Raw genomic sequence first — 13013 nt, 5'->3', positions numbered from 1 at the left:
TTCTTTTAACCATTCTTTTAATAGCCTACGAGGGGAAAGGCAAGCTTTTCTGGGTGTTTAGGGGGTAATTATTAGAAGATAATCCCATCTCCTGTCAACATATTGGGGCTTGTGTTTTACTTTAATTATCAGAGGGGCTCAGACATTCCCATCGTAACACTGCTGAGTACAGACCAGAGACCTCACACTCCTCATATGACAAGGCCTTCAATCGCAGGATCATTCATGTAAACCTCCTCTGGACCCTCTCCAATGCCAGCACATCCTTCCTTAAATACAGAATGCAAAACTGCTCACAATATTCTCAATGTGGTCTGACCAGAGCTTTATACTGCTGAGGTTGTATATCTCTGCTCTTGTATTCTACTCCTCTTGAAATGAATGCCAACACTGCATTTGCTTTAACTGCCAAATGAATCTGCATGTTAACCTTGAGTCAGTCCTGAACAAGAGCACCCACAACACCTTGTGCTTCAGATTTCTGAAGCCCTTCCCTGTTCAAAAAATAGTCTGTCTCTGTATTTCCTACCAGAATGCACAACCTCACACTTTCCCACACTGTACAGGAATCTGTCACTACTTTTCCCACTCTCCTGACCTGTCAAAGTCAGGCTGTAGCCTCCCCATTTCCTCAACATCGCCTGTCCCTCCACCTATCTTTGCATCTTCTGCAAATTTGCAATAATACCCTCAGTTCCTATGCCCAGATTGTAAACATGTAACATGAATTGCCGTGGTCCCAACACAGACCCCTGAGGAACTTTATCAGTCACCAGCTGCCATCGTGAAAAAGACACCTTTATCCCTACTCCCTGCCTTCTGCCAGTCGGCTAATTCTGAATCCATGCCAATGCCTTGTCTCTAACACCATGGGCTCTTAAATTTGGCAGCCTCACCTTATCAAAGGCCTTCTGAAAATCCAAACTGATCAAACAGAACATATTCACTGGCCCTCCTTTGTTTAACTTCCTTGTTACCTCCGCAAAGAATGTTAATAAGTTTGTCCAGCATGACCTCCCTTTGACAAAGCTGCGCTGCCTCAGCTCTATTATATCACTTTCTAAGGACACCGAAATCAATCCTTAATAATGGACACTAAAATCTTACCAACAACCAAGGTCAGGCTAACCAGCCTGTAGTCTCCTGTCTTCTGCCAGTCTCTCTTTTTAAACAAGGGTATTACATTATCCATTTTCCAGTCCTCTGGGGCCCTTCGTCCAGCAACTCCTGAAAGATCACCGCCAACACCTTTACAATCTTCCTCAGCTACCTCCTTCAGAACTCTGGGACATAGTCCATCTAGTTCAGTGATTTGTCCACCTTCAGATCTCAATAATACCCTGATCGCTCTGACTAAATCAATGTGGATTTTCTGGAAGGAAAGAAATCAACTGCATCTTTGCAGGCACTAATGATGGGTTCAAGGTCATATTAAAGACTGAGGACATTCATTTTCCATTCCTGACTAAAACTACAAGTTTTTACTCTCCCAGCTATTCTTGGAGACATGTTTTAAGTTGCATTAATTTTTTGGGAGCCAGTTTAATGGAAATGATTAAATGAACAAGTCAGTGATCATTCCAACAATCATCAGCTTCTGACACTGCTGTTGTAATGTGAATATGTTTGCAACTTCTGCACAGACTGCAACTTGAGCAATAAGGTGCTCATGATAGATCATGTGTATGGTCGTATTCGCCACCTGTTCATCTGGTGGAACAGGATCCTGGTGACGAGCTTACGTTCTATGCATTTGATAAGAAGGATGCCACTGGAGCAGGCATGTTCTATTCTTCCTCTGCCAATGGTTTCATTCCAGAGATTGTAACCAGGTCAGGTTAGGTACAGAAATCTTTCCTGGTTTTGTTTTCAGCATCTGGAGCTGCAGCGTATGCACTGATCACAATGTCATGAGGCGGTCCTTATCTTGTAGAGGGAATTCATGGAGTTTGTTGAAAATTTTATTCTTGATGATAAAATCAACTGAGAACTCAAAGTTATTCTGATTTTCCCTTCCAGAAGAATGCAAACCTGGTACACTGTTCCTTGAACGAGTCATCCCTTTGCTACAGAACCTGAGGAATAAGAAATAACTGCCTAAAACAGGATGAAATAAGTGCGACTCCGTAGGTCCTGTGCCACTTAAGTTAGCATGAAGCCTTGTTGGTATCACAGACATGATCAGCAGGGAATGCCCTCACAAACAAGTTCTCAACTGCAGAATACATAGAGAAAGATGTGCTCTTCAGAATATCTCAATGCCTGTTGCAGCAGACTGAAAAACCTCTCGATACAGAGTAGCGAGGATAAGACACGTTTCCAAAAAAAAATTATCTAACAAGTCCATTACTTTGTTAATAAACATTAGCCTGACAGCTGGATTTTGCTGCAAATAACCTTTTAAATCGCAAGGTTTAATATCCAATTTCAAATTAAGGGTGGCACGATGGCTCAGTGGTTAGTACTGCTGCCTCAAAGCGCCAGGGACCCAGGTTCAATTCCCAGTCGGGGGTCTGTCGGTGTGGGGTTTGCACATTCTCCGTGTCTGCGTGGGTTTCCTCCCACAGTTCAAAGATGTGCAGGTTAAGTGGATTGGCCATTCTAACTGCCCGTAGTGTTCAGGGATGTGTAGATAAGGTTGGTTATGAGGGGTGGATCTAGGTAGGATGCTCTGAGGAGTGGTGTGGACTTGTTGGGTGAAGGCCCTATTTCCACACTGTAGGGATTGTATCATTCTATGATCTTAAGGTTGACTGCTTCAAATGATGCAATTTTTTCAAGCTATATATACACAGGTTTAATCATTTTGATAATCAAGTGAATTTGAACAAGACTTCTCTAAGCATAGTTTCACTTTAGTTAGGAGTTAGAAATATAATCACCATTTGATTGGTGCTGCTTAATCAAAATCCTGGAGCTTTGTACCTAATAGCATGTGAGGGTACCTACACAAAATGAACTACAGCAGTTCAAGGTAGCAGCTCAATACCACCTTCTGAAGGAGAACTACAAACAGGCAATAAATATTGGCCCAGTCTTTGACCCCGATGTCCCATGAAAGTTTTACATAAATTTACTCAAAGTAAGATTTTATATTTTTCTCTTTATATTAAAAGGATATATATAAAAGATTTGAAAATATCCCGTTTAAGGTAAAAATCATAAAATATAAAAGCAAAAGATGTATTAGTAGAAAACATTCAAATTAATTGCTTACTTTGTACGATAATAAAAATAAAATGCAATTAAGACAAGAAGGCAAAGACAAGCTCATTTGGTGAGGATAAGTGGAAAGACTGAATACAGACATACATCTCATGTGTGTATCGGATCAAATAATGTTCTTCACCGGGCTGTGGCACTATTGGTTGACATTATTACTTGCCTGCAAAAACTGTGTAAATTCGGAATATGAAAGATTCTTTTTCCTGTCAAAGCCAAAGTGCAGCCGAATAAACTCACAATCCCAGTTGAAAGGAATATGATGATGCATAATTGTCTGGCTAAAGATCTCTTTGATGTTTTCTAAGAAAAATTTTGAGAAGATGGTTAGGACTTAAAGAAAGCACCCAATAATAATTACATGTAATAGCTTATTAAAAAGTTACAGTATGTTTAGGCAATAGATAAATTTGCACGTGTCATTAACAAGGTCATTAGCACATCCATGCAAGTATCTGTAGAAATAAAAACCAAGCCCTTATAAAATGAATGGTTAATATCCCAACATAGCAAATGATTTGCCATATTGTATTTATTGCCACAAGATCAGAAAATTACCTCAATACTCTTGCTGACAGTGCCCAATCAACTCAGTATTAGTCAAGTGCTCACTTATCACATTCTTTATAATATATTCTAGCATTCAGTGCAGTGGGTTTTTCCCACCTCCAAGCTGGGTGGCCCGTGTTCAAGTCCAACTTGCTCTAGAGGTGTACAATAACACCTCTGAACAGGTTAGTTCGAATATAACTTGACACTATCATTTTTCCCAACTGATGTAAGGCTAATAGACCTGCAGCTCCCAGTTTTCTCTCGCTCTCTTCTTAAATAGTGTAGTGACAGATGCTTCTTGTTCAGTCTGCAGGCACCGCTGGAAGATGATCACCAATGCATCCATTATTGCCGTACGTACCTCATTCAACATTCTAGGATGTAAACTATCAGGTCCTGGTGATTTAACCTTCAGACCCATTACTTTCGTCCAAGAAAACCTCATGATAATTTCTTCCAATCCTCATTGCCCAAGTCCCTTGGATCTCTAACTTTGGAAGATTTCTTGTTTGTTGTTCAGTGAAGACAAATATAAATAACCATTTGGCTTCTCTGGGTGGTTCTCCATTCCTCATTATAGATTCTCCTCACTTTGCCTGTAATGGAGCCACACCTGCCTTAAACATTTTTGTTTCTGCAGGTACTTGAAACTTCTTTTTTGCTAGTTTCATTTGCCCTTTATCAATTTCTCTGTCATCAGCTCAGTTGACTGAGCAGCTGGTTTACAATGCAGAGTGACATTAACAGCACCAGTTCAATTCATTTACATGCTTGGTCTAACATGAAGGACTCTCCTTCTTAATCTCTGCCCTCGCCTGAGGTATGGTGACCCAGCAAGTTAAACCATCACCAGCCATCTCTCTCTAATATGAGAGCAGCCTTTAGGTCTTTTAGAATGACAGTGACTTTACCCCTTCCCTTGCTAACTCCATCACCGATTATCAACACAACACCGCACCTCTCGTTCATCTGTCCGTCCTAAATTACAAATTTCCTTGTACTTACAAACAGCTGTTTTAGACTGTCATACATTATATTCCAACTTGAATATAAATCAGCTTGCGAACGTACTCAAGAACAGAACCTGCTCACAACCTAGAGACTGCCTGTATCCTTGAATCCCCAGTTCCCCAGTCCTGGTTACTCTGCTACAGCTTTTAGATCATGCATCTCTTTGTGCCAGTAAATCACCAATCATGTTGTGAATGCTGAGCACACTTTCAGGTCAGGGTGCCTGTAACATTACTCTGTATGCTAAACTTGGTGGATACTCAGCTTCATTGTGCCTACCTCCTAATTTCATTCATCACTTTTCCATTTCTTGTTATCAGCTTATCCTTTCAAATTTAGTTGTCCATCAAGCTTCTACCCCATAACAAGCTACGTCAAATCATCACCAACAGCACTATCAAATCCCCATGAGAAGAGATCAGTCTTGGTACTGTTGAGGTGTGAGCTCCTTGGGTGATACAATTTCTACCTAGCCCACAACAGATCCATGTCCTCACAAATTTTATGTAGGCCCACGTTTAATCAATAGATCCTTTTATTTCTATGCTTGCTGCTAAGTGGCACTGGGAGTAATCTTGAGATTACAGCTGTTGAGGTCTTGCTTTTTAAATTCTTTTACCACTCCCTAAAATCAGGACCAACCTGATCCCTCTTCTACCCATATCATTTTTGAAAAATTCATTCATGGGATGAAGGCATCACTGAATACACCAGCATTTATTGCCCATTCTGAACTGCCCTGAGGGCAGTTAGTAATCAACCACAATGCCAAGGGCTTGGACTCACATGTAGCCATACCAGGTAAGGATGGCAGTTTTCATCTAAAGGACATTAGCTGGGTTTGTCCAACAACTAACAATAGATTCATGATCAGATCTTTATATTGAGTTTAAAATTCTATTTGCCATGCCACATTTGATCCTGGGTCCCCAGAACAGACGGGAAAGGGGAGATATCGTCACTAAGAGGAGTGGGTGAGGTGAGGCTAAGTTTTACATTAATTCAATAATTATTCTAAAGGATAATAAATAGTTTCAACATTATGCAATGACAAATCGGCAGGGACAAGTGTAATGTATGTCTGGGCAAGTGATGTGTCTCAGAGCAAAAAAAACACGGCGGTTCAGCAGTTAGCACTGCTTTCTCTCAGAACCAGGGACCCAGGTTCAATTCTAGCTTCGGGTGCCTGTGTGTGTGGAGTTTGCACATTCTCCCCGTATCTGCGTGGATTTTTTCTGGGTGCTCCAGTTTCCTCCCGCAGTCCAAAAATGTGCAAGTTAGGTGGATTGGCCATGCTACATTGTCCATAGTGTTCAGGGATGTGTAAATTAGGTGGATTAGTCATGGGAAATGCAAGTTTACAGGAATAGGGCGGGGGTATGGGTCTGAGTCCAGGTGTGATGCTCCTCAGAGAGTCAGTGTGATCTTGTTGGGCTGAATGTCCTGCTTCCACACTGGGATTCCACGATTACTTGAGTCTCTGGATTAATAGTGCGGTGATAATATCACTAGGCTGTAACCTCCCTCATGATCTCTGACTGATCACCTCTCCTAGAAGGATATCCTGTGCCACTCAGTGACATCCTCAAAAAAAAAGATACTTTTCAGGCATAACTTCTTTTTTGTACAATCACGTGACTTTGTCTTATCACACTATGATTTTCTAAGTTTGTTGTTAAAGACTTCCCTTATAATTGATTCCCAGATTGTACTGATATCAAACTAACTGGCTGGGTTTTATTCTGCCTTCTTTCCTGAATGGCAACTGTTTCAATACAAATTTTCTGTGAACTAATAGAAAATAGTTTGCAAGTCCACTGGGAATGCTCGAAAATTCTGACAAGTTTGGAAGATCATAAACTGCAATTCCACTATCTTGCAGCTACCTCTTTTAGAATGGTTTGATGTAGAACAATCATGTCCAGGGGGTTAGTCAGCCATCAGTTCCTTAAATTTGTTAAATATATTGTCTCTACTCATACTGATTACATTAGGTTCCACATCCTTTATAACCCCTCAGTGGCCCTATATTTCTGGCATCTAACCCACAAATTCTAATGTGAAGATAGACCTGAAATATTCGTGCAATATCCCTACGATTTCCTCATTCCCCAAGATAATTTCTCCAATCTCTACCTCTGAAGGAACTAATGTTTGCTTCACCTACTCATTTTTTACAGATTTCTTGTAACTCTTACTATTTGTTCTTATATTAAGGGATACCAATTCGCCCTTTCATCAGTTTTGGTGGCCTTTGCTGGTTTCTGAACATTTCCAATCCTTAGGCTTGCTACTATTCCGAAAAATACTCTTTATTGCCTTAGTAAGCACCAGATGGATTTTTCTTGCAGTGTTTTTGCTTTTTTAATGATTTTTAATGCATTTTTGCTGAACTTTGGTAATTGATTCTTTTTAGTCTATTTACCTGAACAATTTTAACTTCAAGATTCTTGTTTGCAATTGATACATTGTCATTTTAACTTTGAGAGCAATGTATCAATCAACTGAATTAAACTCCAAAAATCTTTCATTGTGAGATAACATATTTCATGGAACCCCTACAGTGTGGAAACAGGCCATTTGGCCCAACAAATCCACACCGCCCCTCCGAAGAGCATCCCACCCAGACCCATTCCCCTACTCCTACATTTCCCATGTCCAACACACCTGACCTAAACATCGCTGGGCACTATGGGCAATTTAGTACTGCCAATCCACCTAACCCTGCACATCTTTGGACTATGGGAGAAAATCCTTGCAGACATGGAGAAAATGCGAGGCAGCAGTGTCAACCAGTCAGCCACCATGCCAGAAAATGGAAAACTGGAACACAGAACTATTTGGACATTTCTGCATCCATTCAGTTATCATATAATTTCTTAGAAAATAAAAATCAAAAAGTCAAACAGAACTGTGGGTTATTTTCTTTCTCCTGGAAAGGTAAGTCATTTTGGAAGAAGTGTCCACCGGAGCATTAAAAAGACATGAGAGACGGATTTTAAGAATCTTAACTGCTGGCCAAACAGACATGGAAAAATTAAAGGATTTATGCTATTTCAACAGATTCTGGACTGCAAAGGTGTGTGTATTCACAGACCTTATTGAATGTTGATAGACAGGCATGTAGCAGAAAGCAGTTCACTTTTTCAGTCAGTAAGGGACAAACCTTAAAGTAAAATCCATTAAATTCTCTCTCAGAATAACAATTCAAATATGAAGTCTCTCAGTTATATCCTATCTGAATCTAGACTCTGGGCTGACGATCTTTTGTCATTTTGCAACAGCCAACAGGTGGTTACCACTGTTGCCTCAGTGTGTCAGGGACCCAGGTTTGACTCCAGCCTAAGTGACTGTCTGTATGGAGTTTGCACAAACTCCCCATGCCTCTGTCGGTTTCCTCCGGATGCTCTGGTTGCTTGCCACAGTCCACAGATATGCAGGTTAGGTGTATTCGTGTGCTACACTGGTGTGTGCGTGTGGCCTGCTTCAACACTGTAGGGATCTATGACACGAGTTGGTCTTATTGACTAAGGGGCCAAAGGACCTGAGAGAGGTCAACCCAATCTATCTTGCATATATCAGTCCAACTCAATTTTGCCAGCAGAGCTGTGTAACTTGTCTGTGTATGAATGGATGTGTTTGAGATCAAGGGAAAAAGTATACTCCTGAATTGTAGCTTAGTTGTTAACCATTTTTGCAACTTATAGTTGTTGCTTATCATAAGAGTTATTTTGACTTTGTTAAAACCACTGGATGGATATTTCGTTTACGCTGGATAGTAGTACAAAGGAGATAAATCAACTATTTTGGTGATTCAATAAGACATTCACACTTTTGGTAAAGCTCATGGACTAAGGGGACTTGATTACTAACACACCACTCCCATCATAGTTACTGTGTTTCATTTCCATTTGGGCCAAAACAACACTAATCCTCCATCTCTCACTCAGTTGTCTCCAGCTATGAAGAATTGTCCTTAAACCCTTGCTCTGGACAGACTATACAACTTCAAAACTATTGATTGCAACTACAGGAAGTAATATCTATCCCTGATTGACTCCACCAGCATATTCCATTTGATGTTCTTCCCACCTTAATAGCATCCAGCACCTTACTTTGTTTGTGTCCTATAATTCTTGTTCTCATAGAGAGAAGGCAAGTATTTTATACCTGCTGGACACAGTCAAAAGCTGAGGTTCCTCCATTACTATGTGTGAGATCCCCAAATCTGTACAAGTCTCAGTCAGTCTTACCCTTCTTTCACTGATAATCAACTTCAAAATTTCTACCTAACCCCAGGGCTGTAACTGCCTATCAGAATAAGGCACCCAGGTAGCTCTCCTCCCTCCCATGCTCCACAACTGTATATTTACACCTGCTGGAAATCCTCTCTGCTCTTCCTCCTCAATGTAGCCCCCCAAGTAAGTACTGGAATTACATTCTTTAGTTCTTCACTCTCATGATCCATTCTGCCAAACCACGGGCCTCGTTTCTCGTCCTTTATCTTTCATGTTTAGCTAATTTTTTCTACTTTTTACCAGACTATCCTGCATATACTACTATTGTGGTCATCCACCTGTCATCTGTCTCTGTTGGCCAGGGCACTACCTGTGAATCACTTCAATAGAGGCAAAAAAAAAGAAGTGCTGATTGTTGTTTTGCTAGTTCTGGTAGATCATCATGTGTTTTAAAAGCAGTTCTGGGTTCAAATCATATTCTAATTAGTATAGGGTAAAACCCTTCAGCCACCTAAAGTAACGTTTTGCATGTACTGCTCATGCCAGTGCTGTGTGCAACTTAGAGTTCACCTGATCTGAAGTATTTGAAGTATCTGAAGCAACATCTAATCAATTATTCTACAGTTTCTTTCACACAAGCCATTGCTTTCTACAGCAATACAAGTTCTCATAGGTGTTCCAAAATTCCTTTGCAAATCCAACTCCAATATCCATTTAGAATTTTGTTGGTGAACCAAGGCTTGTGCTTTTCCATTGACTTTGTTCACTGCAGTCCATATTATTTACCATGGATATGCTAAACTTAGTCTCCAAATCCATAAAACTTAACAGATAGGCATTTCAATAACTGTCCCACACCTTTCCCACAATGGCTACTACTACTGCTTGCTGAGATCAAATAACATTTCCTTGAGCTCTTGATAACAAATTCCCAGTTTCTCAAATAAATAACAACAGCATTCCTTGGCTCCTAAGTTTTAAATTTAGTTTGCCGGTTTGAGGACACATCAATTCTGTAATACCTTTGAGATTTCTTATTTCCCCTTTTGCAGGAGTCAGTCCACCATTCTTGATGAGACAGCTGAACAACCTGTTGTAAAATAATTAAGCCAGTCCTGGCACAACACTAGAGTCCTGAAGCCTGCAATAAATCAACCTACAGCTTCAGCGGTTGTCACAATGAAGGTCCTGAATCATAAAACAAACAGGATATTCCACTGCTCACCACTATGACATACATGACACAAATTTGCCGCATGCGTAGATGACAAGTAACAGCCTCTGGCTGCAAAGAATATTGCTTGATGGGTAAAGAAAATCTTGATAACAAGCAAAGATTAGGGTTAAATTCAGACGTATAAACTACAGCTAATGTTTGCTTAAGTTTTGAAACATGACCCAAATTGTTTTTTTTAATGAATATTGATGCTTTCTGCAAGGAATTCTCCTTATCCAAGGTAACAAAACTTTTTTATTCCATTATATTTAGTTATACATGCAGTCTGTACTACCTACATTTAGATCAATGTAGGTTGTTATGAACACACATTCAAATGATAACAACATGCCTGCAGATTAAACACTGCAATGGGAGGAACAATAACAGAGTGTAATAACAAATTAATTTCAGCATTCCATTTGTACCATATCTTACAGAGCTTACCAAATGATACTTCTCCCTTGCCATTCTTGTCAAACAGCTGAAAAGCCACAATAAACATGGCATCAGGAGCACACAGAACAGATTCAAATGCCAGAAACTCTTGAAAGGAGATCAACCTATAATTGCAATGCAGAAGTTAACAAAGAAGGCTCATCAAATAGACACTTACTTGAACCAAGTTGTTTATTTATTTCATAATAAGCAAGGTCAGAAAATCACACATCAGGTTATAGTTCAACCTGGCATTGTGTGATTTCTGACCTTGTCTAACCCAGTCCAACACCAGCACCTCCATATCATAATAAACAGTACACTTGAATTCATTGTTGACTTTACTTGATCTAAAGATGTCTATATTAATTTGACATTTCCAGAATTACATTAGTAAATCCACAAAATACACAATTAAAGAAATATCAGCAACTTGTGCTTCCCATTAGGATTGGGTGGTGACTGAGTTGATCACATTACAGCAGAATCCCTGCTCATCTGCTGCCTGATCACCAGCACGCATGATGCAGAGTCAACAATTCAACATTTCAAGTTGTCAGAAAATATACTGAGAAAGAGGTAAAAATGGCTGGATTACAAATTCCAGGTTTCTTCCCCCAATAATACATTCACAGATGCATATAAAACAGTAAAAATGCAGGTAAGCAATTCTCTAAATATTTTAAACTTCACAACAAGTGCCCACATAAACTACAGCGGCAGCCTAATGCAACAGTCAGATTCTCAGAAAAGGCATTTAATTGCTCCTTAATTCTCTTTTGAATAGACAATATTTAATAAAGAACCTATTTCTGAAGAAAATACATGGCTTTATTTTCCCAAAGCAGAAACAGGTTTTTCCAAGTTTTTCACTCTAACCAGGGTCATGAAACAACATTGTTTGGCAGGGTGGGAGACATGCATTGGACACTTTTTGATATTTATATGTTATTCCTAATCCTGACCACAGCAGTTCACACCGTTCGTTATTAGATAATTTACTGACCACGACAGAACACTTATAGTTCTAAAGCTGCATTTCTTCATTATGTCGGCTTCCATCTGCACTATTCAGTCATTACTTCAACACCTAAATTGGGTCGTTTTTGGAAAAAATAGGTTTTCAGTTCACTTAACTACATTATAATCTATCCTGCAGTATGGAACATACCCTCTTATTAAATAGTCACCTGTCAGACAAAGCTGGGCTGGCTGCCTGCTTACGACAAATTGCTGCTGAATCCTAACTCTCAGTTATGGCAGCCTTCACAAACCTTGGTCTTCCTTTCAATCAACACAAGCTGATTTTCGACATCCTGTTGCACTGATATAAAGCATATGTCAGAATTCTTGACTTTAAAACACCAGCACTAAGCTGCACTTCAACAAAAACTTATGGAAAATGTAGTCACATTTCACCGATATGGGACTGCTAAAATATTAGTGGCATTGACTATACAGTATATTCCCCAATTATTTTCTAGTATTGATATGATTTTTTATTAAAGCAAAACACATTGTAGTTCTTCAATTTTGAGTTGAGATATCTATAACAATAAATAGTGGCAGTTCAGGTAATCAACGGACAGATTCTAAGTTGATGGCAAAAACATGTAGCATTACTCCCAAATTTAAAGTAGCGCCAGATTAAGCACAAAATTACACAAGTATTGTCAAAAGTGACAAGAATGTCCTAGAACCAAACATACCACATGGAATTATCAGATTTTTGTTCAAAAACATATTAGACCCTTTCTGTTCATTTTTAAGCACAGCACATTACAAGGAATGTGATTTGCCAACGAAAATCAGTACTCTCCATTTCTTTTACATCAACTTCTTAAAATTCTGGATGTAGTCAACTAAATGAATATTGAATTCATGATGGAAAATAAAGCAACCTCTCTCTATATTCAGACTGCCAGGAAAAAAATATTGTTCACTGTAACCAAATACTTTTGATGTATTTACAGCATAATTTTTCAACTTCAGTTTTCTAGTGAAGAGGTTTCTGCTTCAAATCAACATAGAATAAAAAAAATTAAGATGGATTAAAGTACTGAGACATTCCTTGAGGGGGTACCATCTCACATCTTCATACTGGTCCAACAGTAACTCCAATGGAGCCAGAACAATTGTAAAATAATGCAGGAACAGGCCCTTGCTCTTCTCAAAACCATACTAACCTACCTGCAATAAATGAACTTGGTTAGCAAGTATCAACTGTACTACTCTCACTCTTTCCACATCATACTGGGCGGTGAGGCAGGCCCCAGGAATAGCCCCTCAGCTGGGACAGGGAATGAACGTGCATTGGTTACATTGCCCTGTAGCTC

General features: G+C 39.5%; 1 protein-coding gene across 3 annotated transcripts in view; it reads right to left on the bottom strand.

Moving 5' to 3' along the window:
- slc25a12 (solute carrier family 25 member 12) overlaps positions 1-13013 on the bottom strand; it is a 111778-nt gene that overhangs the window by 82289 nt on the left and 16476 nt on the right. For all 3 annotated transcript variants that reach the window (XM_048534340.2, XM_048534342.2, XM_048534341.2), the window contains exons 4-5: positions 10687-10802; positions 3386-3525 (exon numbers count right to left, since the gene is read on the bottom strand). In XM_048534340.2, coding sequence (XP_048390297.1) covers positions 3386-3525; positions 10687-10802 — 256 coding nt within the window. The remainder of the gene's footprint in view (positions 1-3385; positions 3526-10686; positions 10803-13013) is intronic.

This window comes from Stegostoma tigrinum, chromosome 7 (genome assembly GCF_030684315.1).
Source record: "Stegostoma tigrinum isolate sSteTig4 chromosome 7, sSteTig4.hap1, whole genome shotgun sequence".
Lineage (NCBI taxonomy): Eukaryota > Metazoa > Chordata > Chondrichthyes > Orectolobiformes > Stegostomatidae > Stegostoma > Stegostoma tigrinum.
This window is presented reverse-complemented; position numbering and strand designations above follow the sequence as displayed.